This window comes from Taudactylus pleione, unplaced genomic scaffold (genome assembly GCF_031769625.1).
Source record: "Taudactylus pleione unplaced genomic scaffold, aTauple2 ptg000671l, whole genome shotgun sequence".
NCBI lineage: Eukaryota > Metazoa > Chordata > Amphibia > Anura > Myobatrachidae > Taudactylus > Taudactylus pleione.
The window spans coordinates 5,854,109-5,870,275 of record NW_028285073.1 but is presented as its reverse complement, the minus strand read 5'-3'; the positions used below and the strand labels follow the sequence as shown (position 1 = coordinate 5,870,275).

The 16,167-nt window shown below is 43.2% G+C and overlaps 1 protein-coding gene across 5 annotated transcripts in view; it reads right to left on the bottom strand.

Annotated features, from left to right (window-relative positions):
• NECTIN1 (nectin cell adhesion molecule 1) overlaps positions 1–16,167 on the bottom strand; it is a 239,712-nt gene that overhangs the window by 140,819 nt on the left and 82,726 nt on the right. For 4 of the 5 annotated variants that reach the window (XM_088455813.1, XM_088455814.1, XM_088455817.1 and 1 more), the window contains exon 5: positions 15,513–15,664. In XM_088455813.1, coding sequence (XP_088311939.1) covers positions 15,513–15,664 — 152 coding nt within the window. Of the gene's footprint in view, positions 1–1,656; positions 10,168–15,512; positions 15,665–16,167 lie in introns of those variants that run through there. The other variant, XM_088455815.1, reaches the window with a different exon arrangement.

Below are 16,167 nucleotides of genomic sequence, written 5' to 3'. Positions count from 1 at the left end.
CGCACCAAAGTGGGCGTGCTGTCGATGGTGACTGACAGCACGCCCCCTTTGGTGGGCGTGCCAGTGGTGTGGCGGCCAGACGGAGGCGTTCCCATGGGAACGCCTACCATCTGAGTCCGGCCCCACTGACATCAGTAATGATGTCAGTGGGAGTGACTTTGGCTCTGATAGAGCCAAAATCACTCCTGGGCTTGCGGCAGCGAGACCCTACCGCAGGGTCTCGTCGCAAGCCCGATGGTCGCGATGGTCTTGACCATCGCGATCATCATCATGGACGCTCGCATAAGCTGTGGGTGGTAACCCACAGCTATGCGAGCGTCCATAAGGCCGCTCCACATTTAAATAGGACGGCCCTGATTCAGAGCGTGCGTTCTGCTCAGAGTGTTCAGCTCTGAATCAGGGCCAAAGTTTCTTGTTTGCATTTTTTATTTTATCTATATCAGCTACAATTCCATAACCAGTGTGTGTCTGGTAGTGACTTAATGGTGAGCCTTAGCAAGGGCATAGGTAACAGGTATTTTGAGAACCTACTGTAATTTGTAATAAAGTCCTGGAAGCCAGTGAAAAGCAGAAATCTAGATAGAGATGATGGAGTTTTTAGAAGTGGAGATGTTGCCCACAGCAACCAATCAGATTCTAGCTATTATCACCTAGAAGGTGCTAAATAAATGGTAAGTAGAATCTGATTGGTTGCTATGGGCAACAACTTCACTTCTAAAAACCCACACTAGTAAATAATATACCCCTATGGGTCTTATGCCGAGTTGGCAGCATAATGGGTGCGAATTGCTAGAAAAAAATAGTGGACAAAAATGTAGCACATTTCCACATGTGCAGAGATGTAAACATCTCTACATACATCCAGAACTAGATGGGCAAAACATGTGAAAATCTAGAAAATCAGCCACGCCAACTGGTGTAGCTGGAATGGTATTGAAATACAGACGGCTCTTCAGCCGCCGATTAGAATACCAACCCTGGAAGCCCGACAGAATGAAATCCCGACGAGACGAGGTAAGTAATCTAACCCTCCCTTGTCGTCCCCCCTAACCCACCCTTAGTGGTGCCTAACCCTAACCTCCCCGGGGGGGTGCCTAACCCTAAGCTCCCCCCAGTGGTGCCTAACCCTAAGTTCCCCCCAGTGGTGCCTAACCTTAACCCCTCCCCGGCACCATAAACCTAAGTCTACCGGAGGGTGCCTAGCCCTAACCTCCCAGCAGGGGTGCCTAACCCCTCTTCCCTGCATGCTAACATTAACATTCTCGGGGGGGGTGCCTAATCCTAACCACCCTCAACCCCGGCTAACAGCGCATACTTATGTGCCGTCTGTTCAGGATTCCGGCGGTCAGGATGCCGACCCCAGTATCCTGATGTCCACTGGGATATTACCGTTGGCATTATGGTCCTGCGGCGGGATTGCGGCGTCGGTATTTTCACTGCCAGCATCCCGTACGCTGGCATAATAACTGCATCCCGGTGTAGCTGTACATCAGGCCCTATGGTGGAGGCTGGCAGTAGGTGGCAGAGGAGCAATGGGTTAACAGTTTGCAATGAGATAAATGAGGGCATGAATAAATGTACAGCATAAAATAAACAGTATCAATGAGACACAAAGTAGAGCGGTACCTCAGAGTTTATACTGTGATACAGGGTGAATTATTTTATAAAGCTTTATTTTATAAAAATGTACATCACATTTGTTTTTTTTTTATCCACTTAATTGTACAAGACCAAATTTTGATCCTCCCCAAGTCCAACATTGGGAATTCCCACCCTCAACCTAGCATATATTACACATAGGATAATTGTAAAACCAAAATACAGAGAACAAATGAAAGTACCGTTACAAAATTACAGCACAAAAGTCATTACGATGCTGAGCAGGTTCTTCATCCCCTCACCCTAAAAAACAGGATAGGAGACGATCCGTACCGTAAGAAATGGTCTGTGAAGCAATACATGTGTGCATTTATACATGGGATGGCATGTACACCTTAATAAGTTACATGTAAAGAATGGCTGAACACATTGCAATGTAACCAGTATTATATACAAACAGGGGATGTATCAGAGCTAGAGACAACCTCTGTCCTTAGGAACAAAATCCAAAGCTTTGAGCAGAATTTAATCAGGTACTAGCGTAATTATTTTCCCTGACATTATTATAAAGTAGTATGCATCTTTATAATCAGGCCTGGTGTGCACAATTGGAGCTGGTATTAAATACCTTTATTCTACGGTCAGGTTTGGAAAAAATGAAAACGTCTGTTTGGCTATCACTGATAAATTTGAATCCCCCGTACATAGTATCAGTGCAGACCAACACAGGAACAAAGGACGGACTTTAGTTAATATGGATTTTGAATTATATATGATATTAAAGGAGTTTTTTTTTGTTGTAAGCGTTGAGTTGTAAGTCAAAAATGATTTCAAAATACGATAATGTATTGACAATTGCGGAGCACACTTTTGGTATTACACCTGCTGAGAATTGTAGGGCAAAATTCACTAAGCGGCGGGTTCTAAACCCCGGCGGTTTGGCGGCGGTTTTGCTATCTGCAGATATACTAAGGCCAAAACCGCCATTTAAACACATTTTAGAATAGAATAGAACAGGACTAGGGCTAAAATTACTAGGCAGCAGTTTTGGTGTCATTTAGAAACCGCCGGGGTTTAGAACCCACCGCTTAGTAAATTTTGCCCGTAGTGTTAGTTTATTGTGCATGGCGTACCAGAAATGAAACTGTAAGCTGTTGTGGGCGTGATGGATGTCTGAAACTTGCAGGTGGAAAACTGCAGAGCATGCACATTATACGGACCAACAACACAGTAGGGAAATACGATATTACAGTATGGATTTAATTCTGTCAAAAAGTGATGTTTATGGAAAAAAATAAAGAATTGGCTTCAACTACCAATGGGGCAATTGCTTCCTAAAGAAGATAAATAATAGTCCCATATGACCCATACATTATTAATAGAATGGTATAGTGCAGTGGTAACCCAATGTTCACAAGCTGTTGTAGCTACATGGGCTTGTAATACTAAACATACATGGTCTGATTTAGAGGTGGACTCTATTGCAGCCGCATCTTTTTACGCAGCGGCCGCTACATTTTTATGCTGATGCCGCAGCCGATAGACTTCCTACTGAGATGGCTACTGGCTGGGGGGCTAATCCGCCGCTGTGTGTATTTAGACGCACCATCGCATGCACCATCAGAGATTGCACCTACCATGAGCGCGACGCGCCTACATATAGCATGTCACCACCGTTACCTCCCAGTAATGCTTACTGAAATTACATGGATCTGCACGCAATTTCGGTCTGCGTCTTTATGTGGTAACCTCTGTGAAGCATGCACAGTGCGGCTCGAACACAGGCGCAGACTGAAAACATTGGCCGCTTGCATACAACACCGACATTACGTGCACTGAATTAGGCCAATTACATTTGTTCATTTTATTTTTATTTTAACATGAATATTTGCAGTACTGTAGAGTAAACCTGTCATAGAAGGAGCCTGTTCCTGAGCTGTCAAGTGAAAAAGCATCTGGAAACTAGCATAAAACGCAAGTAGTCAGCACAGGGCGGTTGAGAGCTCCGATGGGCACTGGTACTCAGGGGGCTTTGCTAATCAGAAGCAGTCTCCTCTCTCTCACTGCCCAAATGGAAACTGCGGTTGTGCTGCTGTACAGATGCGGCCATAGTGGTAGTGGGCAGAGAGGGGAGAATTTTTCAGGTGGGGGAGATAGCTGGAAGCGGGTTAATAGTACCTTCTTACTTCCCTCTGAGCGCCCCTGAATTAGCATATCCTGAAAGTCTCTCCAAATAAATTCTAAGTCACCAACTTTGCTTTCGTGAAAAAGGTTTATCATTTATACCCCATTCACACAGAAAAGCAAATTCCCGGGTCAAGCATTTGGACATGGTAATGTGCTGATCAACAGAGTCCTTTTTCTGTGTGAAAGAATCAACCCGGGTCGAAATTCACAAGACTTTGACCCTGGTAGAGTCGAAGTCCCGGGAATTGCGACCCAGGTTGAACCTTACACACAGAAGAAATACCCGGGTTGATCCTCAAATTACCAGATCAAAATGCTTGACCTGGGAATCTGCTTTTCTGTGTAAAGGGGGGGTACAGGCTGGGACCGGCAAAAAAAAACCTGCATCAAATACTGGGTAAACACTGTGTTTTTGCCTTTTTTCTGTGTGAACGTGGTATATGTGTGCAATGGGAAGTGAGAGCTGAACATTTCAATTATGATTAGAGACGCTTGAACTGTACAAAAATGTGATAATTCCCCCGAACAATTTTTTTTTATTACAAAAAAAAGCTACATTTGAGAAAATTTGCACATGTTCAAACTTCAAACCAGCTTGAACACAGATTTTTTTTTACCGTATGGGACTGGGAAAATTGTAAAATTTACTTTTTGAAATTTTTTTTTTTTTTAATTCAAACGTTGAATGTAAAACCACTAACGAGAGTAATAAATTTGGAATCATAATTTATTGATGATCGTACTTAAACAAGATCATGGCCTTACAGCCACTGAATATCAAACCAGTTGGATATTTTCAAGCATCTCTATTTATCATGCTTTTCATTGTGTGTGGTAAAGTAGACTTCAGAATGTCCACAAGATCTGAATATCGACATGTCAAATGTCAATATTGTGAATGTCGATAGTAGAGATGTCAACAAACATAAATAAATATCTAATAATAAAGTACAAGTGGTTCATTTATGGATGCAGAAAACTGCAGATGTACAGAACAAGTGCCTGCTTTGTGATCCCGTGTCCCTAGTATTGTGCTCTTGTGCCTGTTAGTAAGGAAGGAGTAAGGATTACTGAACATCGGGCTCGATTCATTACGGATTGCTATTGCGAGTACGCACGCAGATGGCCGATTGTTGCCTACTGTGCATACATCACAGTACGCAAAGGCACCACTGCGATCGCAGAGACCACGCAGACCCATCGCAAAGTGATTGATAGAAAGTGAGCGTTTGGGGATGTTTTGACGGCGGGGGGGTCGGCGAAACGCAGGTGTGCCTGTCCGTTTGAACGCCGTTACAGGGGCGTGCATAAGTTAGCCACTGCGACGGCATACGCAGCTTGTGTACTCACTGCGTGCGTCGAGGTTAGCAATTTCTGAGTAAGGTCAGACCTGCTGTAATTGTGCGTGAGGGGCCGATGTTACTCGATGATCCCGATGTATACGCAGGATTGCTAAGTATTACGGACCTGCGTGCGTAATCCCAGCTGCGATCAGAATATCGACCAGTAAGGAATCAGGCCCATTGTCAGTTAGCTAGCACATTTAGTAGTGGCATAACTTTCTTATTTGCATATGTGTCTGTGTCCCCTTCTGCATTTGTGTAGAACATACTTGCCGACATTGGCAAGTCCCTCTCCGGAAGAGGGAGGTTCATGTTGGCAGGCTGGGTCTGATGATTTCACCAAAACATCGCTGGTTAGGTGGGGCCGTGATCACATTTACTCACAGCGAATCACGTTATCAGGCCCCTAGACCCACTCACTGAAGACTTGTTCACTTTCCTGGGGTCCAGGATACACCCTCCCATATATGCAAGTCCCCTGGAAATTCTGGGGGAGGGGGCAGGTATAGCGTAGATATGCCCCTTAATGTCCTTATATTAAGACACCCTTCTCTCTCTGTCCCACCTCTCCAGACGCAGCTGGCGTAAATGCCGGGTCACTCACCCTGCATCCGCTGCACAGTGTCTGACCCTTGATTCTGGGAAAGGGAAAGTGATCGGGTCGGATTTTCTGCCACACAGCAAATAAAGAGGGCAGTGTTATGTGTGACAGCAGGCAGTGCTCTCAAGTGAGGTTTTCATTTTGTAGATGTCCATTTTAGTCTAACTTCAAACATTCACAAAATGGCATACACAGAGGCGTAGCAAAGGGTGGAACACTGTAGGAATATTCTCCAAGGTAAAGATGGTGAATCTGCGCACCATAAAATGTGTTGTACTTCTGCATTTTTCTGGTCTAGGGGTCTCTTCATCGTCACTTCATTTCTACAAAAGCAGAACATTTTCACCTGCAGTTGTAGAAAGTTTTCAGACCATTCATCAGAAAGGTAAAGCAGGAGATATCACAGATCTGCTGCTTAGCTTTCTCTCCCAGGGTGGCCCGCTGTCCCGAGTATAGGGACAGGAATTCATCAAGATCCAAAAATACAATATTTTCCCAGCTTGACTGCGGGAGAATTCGCCATCAGATGGAGAGTGTTCCCGCAACCCGCATAGGGAAGGCGTCCCAGGTCGCGAAGATGGATCCTTTCGGATCCCTCCGCCCCTGTCCGGCTCCTTCCGCCGGACGCCGGGGCTCTTGTGCACATTCGTGACCTGTAGGTCACACAGGCGGACTAGTTACACGGCTACGAAAGGAAGCGGTGAAAAGTTCAGGGGAGACCGCTTATTTTCGAATCAGCTGTCTCCGCGCCAGAGCAATGATGAATTGCCCCAGCGCTCACAGAGAGTAGGAATGTTAATTACCGGGGTCCATTCCGTTCAGACCCCGATAATTAACATGATGAGTAGAGCCCCTAGTCACATTGTTTTTGCTTCTAAGCCACAAAATGGCATTCCTGTATACTCATCAGTCTCATATTTTAAATTCAAATATCTCATTGATTCCACCACTAAGGGGCACAAATTCAATGAAATACAGCGGCTTCAATTTAAACATCAGCTTAGGCTCAGCTCATTCAGAACGCTCCCTGCCTGGATGATGGAGTGCACAAATACAAGGTGTAAGTGTCTTTGAAGTCTATGTTCTTGTGTGGCCACAGGTGAGCGGCTTGCTTGCCATTCTAAACCACTTCCTGATAAGGGCACAGACCAATGAGAAGCTGTCAGATCCATACTGGCAGTTTCTTATTGGTTCATGCACCACTCCGCAGTGTTACAGTGTCATAGCCCCAGATTTCGGTTGTTGCTCCATTTTGTCTGGGGCTCAACTGTGGGAAGCAGTGGGCGAGGAATTTTATCATTATACCTAAATACCCAGCTTTAAGGGACAACTAAAACGGGAAATAGAGATGTCATATTTGAGTTATGGGTGAATGCACTGCTCCGTCTTACCCTTATCTACAGTGAAGTTTGGTTAAAAAGCTATTGAGCAACTTTCCCTTCTTCAATTATAGGCAGCTAAAACCATTTTCCACATCTCTCAAGCACTTTTCTAATGAGATCTAAAACCCTGAACTCTTCTATTATATTACATTATGTAATGGCTACCACTCCGTCAACCTCTGGCATCCCATTGTATAAAGGCAGGGCAGCGCCATCATCCAGTGCAATATATGCTTTCTCTGAAGAACAACGCCAACATGCTGGGCAAATTTAGTTAAGCAAAAACGCATGCATTATTTCAGATGATATTTGTCTCATTAATACACAGGCCTTCATAAATGTCTAAAAGTGGCTTCATTAGCTCTTTAAAACTACTTTAACAACTTTCCTCCCAAAGACCATTTCCCATTATCGCTCCACAAATAGGCCAGATTACAGTGATAGTCTTACTCAAATTCAAAAGCTATGTATGGCGACTCTCCCGGATTCTTGGGTGGCTCCCGGATTTCAGGTAGTTCACCAGAGAAAATTTGTAATTTGCAGGTGAAGAGGGCATGATGGGGGAATTTGCCCCACCATGGTACACGCACTGTGCGTGATGATACAAAATGGTGGAGGCCCACAGTGCAGGATACTGTGCCACCACAACATGCCCACCGGTGCATAATGATATGATTTGCACCATGTGGGTTGGGTGTCACCCTGACTAGGCCACCCAGAATTTTTTGACACTCTGGGAGCAGGTGTATCAAGTAGGCAAAATATAAAAACACATGTTTATGAGATTGATAGGCGTTACCTGACCTATACTCAAAATCTGGCCTCCTTGCCGGCCACCGGTGTACAGACATATGTATGCATAAACACACAAGCAAACATAAAGGATGACATCATGAATATTTTCCAAAATGTACAACTATGCATGGTAAATGGATGAATATAGATACGTACAAAGATCTGTGGTTAGTGCGAAGCAAAAACATAAATACTGTACTCAGTGGAAAATTGGCCCAAACAGACTATTCTTATGTAGGACGTTGAACCAGCTGCCCAGTCATGTAACTACTTAATTGGAAAACTATTTAAAGTGCTCAGGAATGTTCATCCAGACAATCTGCTATTTCCACCGGAACTGCGCAACTAAAATTATAATTTAGGTCATGCACAATACAATACAGATGATGTCCTGTAATTTGTGATACGTTGTTTTTTTTTTTTTTTATGTATATTGACAATTTAACTCAAATAAAGGCCGTTGGATTCCAAAATGTTCAAATCTCGAATTTAGGATACCAAAATCTTAAAAATAATAATTAAAAAAAAGTCAAGCAAGTTGTAGTCCTACGCACATCAGGTTACCTTTCTTACAGTACCGCCATAATGCGTACTTTGCACCATGACCCCATTTTGTTAAAAAGTAATACAGTTCACCTTTGCAAATTTCTTTCAACCAGTGATTTGTTTTTGTTTTTTTCCTTGTAATCACAGAGCAGCTGTTGATTGCGTCCTGTATACGGTGACGTTTGCCATTTTGTAAGTGCCGTATTATTTGGAAGGAAGCTTGGTGGGTCGGAGCAATGGCAATGTTCCAGGTCAGTAACTTAACACAAGAGTCTTGGTCAAAACATATCTATCGTGATGCCAACAGAAATAGAACGATGCGCAGGAAACTCAGACGTTTGTGAAACTACCTGTTCCACTTCCATTTGCCCACACTGTAACATGCAGGATCAAATGTGAGGTGGCCTAGCAGCCTCGTTTGTCCCTGGAATGAAATAAAAGTTCTCAAAAAGTACATAAAGAAATAATAAAAAGAAAAAAAAAAACTACAAAAGTACCCCAAAATAATTCCAGTGTTTGAGAGAAAGGATTGGAAGAAGGCATTGATTGGATGTTTTGATTATAATGAGATAGAAATCGATATGCTGAAACTGTACTTTTTTTTTTTTCCTCTATTTTTTTTAAATTTTTTTAAGGCTGTATTTAACAATTGTTTATTGGGAATATGTAGCATTGTGCATTACTCATAGTGAATGCGTACTGTTATGAAGTGGTCTGAATGTTTGGATATCTCTCTGTTCAGTAGTATGCTCTGCTTATGAGTGTCAGTGACATATTGATGAGTGGGTCTTTACATTCTTTATTAATGATGGCGTCATATTATAGAGCATTTCGCACAACGGCTTAGCGTTTGAACTGGTGTAAAATAAAAGCATGCTGTGTTATAGTGTCAACTTGTGAGAATGAGCACCTCAACACAGTGAGACCCTGTCTATAAGGTTTGCGGCATTTTATGACAGCGTTGTAGACGTGTGCCAGATGTCGGCATTTTCTAGGTCACAATGACCCTGCAGTTGTGAGGCATAAAAAAAAAACAAAAAAAAAACTTTATATTTATATATCAAGAGACAAGACAAAGCTCCGATCACGTGACCATTAGTCCAAACAGCCTTAGGTCTTTCCCCATCTCATGGGTCAGGGCGTGTGCGTGTCCAGCCACATATGTCAGTTTATTTGGCACGTTCCTCTCACACATACCATTCCTTCTTTGAGATGAAGGAACCATCATTCTGGGGCACCAGACTGTCAGGAAGATCCTCCGGCTCATATTGGAACCCTAGAGTTCTATCCTCACCATAGCCGCATCGATCCCCCTCTTCTACTGTGAAATAGGGGCGCTTAGATTCATCATCATACTTTGGGCCCAATTTGCGCCCATCTAATCCCTCCTCGTCTTCCTCCTCCTCATAGCTGCTGCTTCCGACTGGGCCTGGTTTCTTTTCGTCATCGGAATCCTCTGGGTACTGCAAGCTCTGCGCCATAGGAGGGTGCTGTGCCACGCCTGCCTTACTGTACCCATTTCCATAGACGTGCTTCTTAGTGTTGTAGTCCCCCTTGAAGGTGTGATGTCTTCTCCGAAGCAAAACAAAGAGGATCACCGAAACTGCTAGCAATAGAAATGCTCCGCCCACTGCGCCTCCAATGATCGCAGCTGAGAACATGGGGGATTCTCTCTTGTCCGTCTGTTCTGTAGGAGTCGGGGTGAAAGGGAATTCTGGGTAGGAAAAGACAAGGAGAGGGACAATATCAAGCTCTGGCTACATGCTAAAACCCATAAGCAGAGACGCAAACTGTTATCAGTAGTGTTGGACCCTGGCAATTATTTACTAAGGTGATGTGGACCACATATACCATTGCACATAATATTAATTGAGCCCTCTCTAAATGCAACTACCGTTCACTCCCTTGTTTGCACTCTTTTATTATTTTTAATGGTCCAATAATCTCTAAAAATTCAGTATAAAACAAATTTGCTTAGGTCTATCTGAGCAAAATATTGTAGTTTTATATAAGTTATACTATTAAACTGTGTATGATATATTTTACCACAAAAGTTTAAGTACATGCATATAATTTCTAAGGTTTACGGATAGTATCTACAATGTAAAATCTGTAATTTCTCAAATAGTCTATATATAACAATTTATACTCACACAGAGGTTACCAATCACCGCTATTACAGTCCACATTTTAAGGATGTCATGCTTGAGCACAGGTCGACTTTATTAGTACATCAGTCAATTTTATTTAACCATCTAGATTTAAGCATGGATATCCTTAAAACCTGGCCTGTAATGGCGGCGTTTGGGAACCTCTGCTGTAACATGTGTACTAGCAAAAAAAATGCTTATCCCAAAATCGCTACATTAACTGTCCTACTTTTCTTCTTATTTATATGTCTCAATAATAAAAAAACATTGTTACAAAAAATGTAGCTAATTCCTAATTCAATCATGTGTATTGTCTGGTATAATTTCAGATCGATGCAATTTCATGGCAGAATTTTTATATCACAAACTGTCACGTTTCTAACATTGCGTCCCTGCTTGGGTAGAGGGGACGGGAAAGGGAGAATATAGGGAAAATTAAGGTTTGTCGGGGAGGGAAGGGAAGGGGTATATGAGTTCTGAAGATCACTGAATGAGAACAACTAATTCAAAGCTGAGAGACAGATTCCGTTACCAATTATAGAGAAAAAAAAATAATCTACAGTACCCAGAAAAGAATGGTTAGACCATAGACCATCAATAGGCAGACATTATATCACCCAAAAACAGTTGCAAGTGAAAGCAGCCTACACCAGCGTATGCAGGCGCTCATTCAAAGCAAGTTAAAACTAAAGATATTATGAAAATTGTAGTGAAGAAAAAAAAAAACAGTTACAGGTGTTTCCATGACATCAGACAGTGAAAGGCTATTTCTTATAAAGCTAGCTGACAGTTGATAAACCCAATACTACATAACCAAAATATCATGTGTTGGATCATGATAATCTATGATGCATAGACGCACAGGAACCTTATGCCCATAACATGTCAAATTAAACGTCAACTACTTGCACTATCCTCGATGTACTCAAATCTCCTCACATGTAGTTGTACAGTGCATTGCCCTATTCTAAGCTATCAAAATGTAAAGGACACGATCAGGTAGTGAAGAAAGACAGGATGGCTGATGGCACTGTAAGGAATTTTTTTTAGCCCTCAATTGACTCTTTAATGGTAGAAAAGTACATGTAACCCATTTCCATTACATACCAGGCATATCAGATAATTGCAAGATGATTGTATCTGTACAAGTAGGCTTCTGCGTGTAGCCAAACTGCTCATAAATCCTATTGGATATCAACCAAGGTTTTGTTTTCTAAACTATTGGCACTTTAAATTTTACAGGCTAAATTGCAAGAACTGCGCCAGTTCCTGTAACACGAAGGCTATTATATAAGGGCCATTGCCTGAACACTATACCGATGCTACTTCACATGCTCCAGATGTGTCCTCTTACGTCCTTGGCGATCGTGCTACAAAAGTGTGCATGCATGGTGCCTTGCCGTTACCCGCAGCAGCATACTCTATGTGCGCTATGGTGCGCCTTGCGATCGCACCATGCAATTCTACGGAGTCGCGGGCGCGAACACAGGGCGCGTAGCCGCTCGCAGGCGCAGGCCTCGCGCCATGCATGGCACGATTTTCCACGTGCGCAGCAAAGATGTAGAGGACACATCTGTATTTTGTCTTTACTGCCAAAGCTGTCCAATTTAGACAGCCACACTTGTGGCCAAACTGAGCAGAAATCCAGTTGTTTGGATTCAGGTCCTAATCTGGACCTAACCTTACATCTAGATCCTAATCTGTGTTGCCACCTTAAAGAATCCTTCCATCCAAAACTGAAAATGATGAATGCCGGACACCAGGTAAGTTAAATTGTACTTCAAAGGCGGGAGGATTTCCATATATATCTGCAAATATCACCCATTCTCATGCTGTATCAGCAGCTACTGTAGTTTTAGTGGCCCTTTAAGGCTATTCCACACTTGAAATGCCTAAGTTATTGTGTTGCAAACAGGCCAGCACACCGACTGTACTTGCAAGCTGCCATGTATCTGCTTACTCCAGCTCAGGAAGTAGTCTGCACAAACTTGTAAGCATGCTCAAAGCTTCCAAATAGTATTTCAAGTTTTATTAGACGTAGTGCTGGACCAACATTGAAAAATTAGTTTAAAAAGTTACCTTCTGGGTGAATTACAGTTTATATATGGGGGTAATTTATGTATCATTTGTAGATTTTTTTTGTAAATCAATTCAGCAATATAGATCTGCTGTACTTTTATGGCATCTGTGTACACAGACAAGAATGTATATGGGGGAGGGAAGGGGAGGAAGTAATAATACTTTCCCTATAAGCGGCTGGCTCATCCACTGACAGGATGCTTTTCCTTGCAGTTCCTATGACAAAGAGCTTTGTTTATGACATGTGCGGTCTTGCAAAATATTTCCTGGCTCTGAAAAGGGTAGGGATCTACTTTGTGCTGCCTACCGTCCATTTCATGCTTCCACCCTGAGAATAAAGAAAACCTGTTCCATTGTTCAGTGCTACGACTTCATAGGTGTGTGGTATCTGTGATATGCAGGCTGCACATTAGGGCCCTCAATCAGAGGCGCTCGCAAGAAGCGAACGCTCGTTCTGAATGAGGGCGGCCGCTTGTTTTTCTTAGTGCGGCCTCCTGGTCCCTAGCTAAGCTGTAGGGTTACAACACACAGCTTCAGCAACCGACCAGGGTGATGGTCGCGATGGTCAAGACCATCGCGACCATCGGGGCTTGCGACGAGACCCTAAGGTTGGGTCTCGGCAACCGCAAGCCCCAGGGAGCTTCCTGCTCTGATCGAGCAGGAAGCTCCCCACTGACATCACTGCTGATGTCAGTGCGGCCACCCACAAACTCCATTTGTGTAGCCACCCCCCCGCCCCGCCTACAAAACGGGGTGAGCTGTCGATCAACATCGACAGCCGCCCCTTTTGTAGTGAGCTCCGGAGCGAGAGAATTTCTCTCTCGGTCCGGGGCTTGCGCACGCGCAGTGCGGCCTCTGCGCGTGCACAGGGCCTTAACATCGACCCGGTTGAATGAGACCGTAGGTCCTAAAGTGTAGGTGCACTCATGGAAATTGATGCAGTAAAGTTCTAAAAAGAACATAGAGCTATAATATGAGTTGCATGTAATCGGATCACATTTCTTTTTGGCCCCTACTGCGCCTGTATTTTTTGAGTCTAACGCATCTATACGCCATATTCACTAGTTACTTACACCTACGCCATGCTAGGTGCAGAAGGTGAGACGGAAAATGGCTGCACAATCCATATAACTACAGAATAGGCGACAACACAGGCCACACTCCTACGTAACGCTTCTCTTACGTTGGAATGCCCTGATGCTGGTCATTTACCACCCAGTAATACAGAATCAGCCGTTGGTGAGAAGCGACCGAGATGCGTATGACTAATAATTGCTCATAGCTGGTCGAAGATGCGTATATTGGCTACAAAGCATGCACTGATTGCTAAACAGATAACAAGCTTTGCTACTCCTATAGGAACATCTCTTCAGCACATTCTGTAACAAAACTATATAGGGGATCTGCGGATGTTGGCAGTGAATGGTCCAACACACATCTTCCATAGTGCACACAACTCAAACACATAGAACAACAAATAACATTTATTTTTTTCAGATTTGTTCGAAGACAAAGCCTGATCATTCTCAGACGCTGCCATCTTATAAAGGGGTAACCATTACAAATACAGTTTTAGCGTTTAGGGTAGTCCTGAAAAATGACATAAATTTGGGTTCACACTTGGTTGGTTAACAGCAGGACTGAAGTTTATGAGAAAAAAAAAACAATTGTATCCCTAATTACAATGAACAGGAACAGGAATTGTCCCTTGATCAAACAGTACAGGCAGCGTGTTCCTTTGTCAGAGATATAAAAGCATGACATGCAAACAACGTCTTCAATGCTAATGTTAAATAAAATAAAAATAAATAAAACCAAAAATATAATGAGCACCCCAAAAAAAAAGCAAATACAAAATTGAACAAGCATCAGATTCCCTATTCCTCTTCTCTGTTCCCAGGTCAGTGGAACCAGACAGGACATTCATTTTCATTGCCGTGACAAATGGGCAACATCTCAAACTGTTTATTGTACAATATATGTGTGAGAAATGGTCAATAAAATGTATTAGGAACCTTTTTGTGTGTGAATGCTCCCTGGGCTTAATTATCTTTAGTTATCATTTACATAATAGCTATATGTGTAGGGTTAGGTCTAGACTATAGAGTGCTGATGGACCTGTGAGGTCACACCCATGTGACCCGGCCTGAAAGGGGGAGGGGCGGCGATGCTAACGGGGGACCAACAGTGTCCCCTCGCGGGCTCGCTACGCTTCGGGCACGGTGGCTCGCTACGCTCGCCACAAATATTTATTCCCCCTCTATGCCCTAGTGGATGGTAACGCAGGAGCGGTCCAGCCTCCTGCAGCGTTCACATAGGAAATAGCAGCAACCATATGTGTAGCTGAAATGTGTAAAGCTTGAAGAGGTGTGACCGCATGGACCAATGGGGAGCGGCAAGCAAAGCACTTGCAACTTCCTATTGGTCCGTGGGGTGAAATCCCATCTGGCAGATGTATTTGGCTGGTGTACACTGTTAACCAGATGAATAAGCCATGACCCCTTTCCCAGAAGCAGAGGAGCCCTTGGGAAAACTGTATCAGCAAACAATTCCTGGGTCACCACTAGGGGAGCAGCAGCTCATGTGAACTTTAACATTTAAATGGGAATGTTCCTTTAAAAACACCCCCTTATTCTAGATATATTGATTTTCCTTTTTTAAGCAATCCTACAAATAAAGCAAAATAAAGAAGCTGAATAATCATTTATAATTTATAAGACATTTTAAGTGGTACTTAATTACATTTTTAGTGGTTACATTTTTACCCAATGCCATTAAATGTTAATATCTGGGCTTCACAGCATAAAGACCCTTCTGATCGTTTCCTTACCTGTGACATTAACCTCCACTTGACCAGTTTGGCTTCCAATTGAGTTCTTGGCCTCACACACGTATGTTCCAGAGAGACTGTAGGTGACTGATCCCCGGAAAAACAAGGTGTTATTATTGACCTCCGCGCTGTCTGGGAGGGAGCCATTTGCCCTGTAAGAAGGATGACGCAGCAGCCGGTTAGGTCACCTCTCAAATGAAAAAACATTTTGTAGAGTTTAGTGAGAAACTATAATGATTTTTGTTTTTAATGATTTTAGATTGCATACTATTCTATGTTCTGCAATCAATGTTACACAAATAAAATGTCCAGTTAATGTACTGGGGTATATTTATGTTGTATTGATTTGGTGTCTCTGTGTGTGTCCAATGTGTCTCTGTGGGATCTGACCACACATGTTAAGTCCTGACGGCAGAATGATCGGATCTGTCTTTAATCCAGCTACATTCATATAGGGCGCGATTCACAGATGGACGCTGTAGTACAGCCGCTGTGTCTTTGTACACAAAAGTAAGTAATAAGACGCCCACTGCTGGCTTCTCTGATCTGATGTTGCATCCGGAGAAGCAGCCATCAAATCAACTGCGCGTTCATTTGGTCATCTGGGTAACTCTCAGGTCACTGAGGATGGTCGTTGCAGCTCCCAGATAAAAGG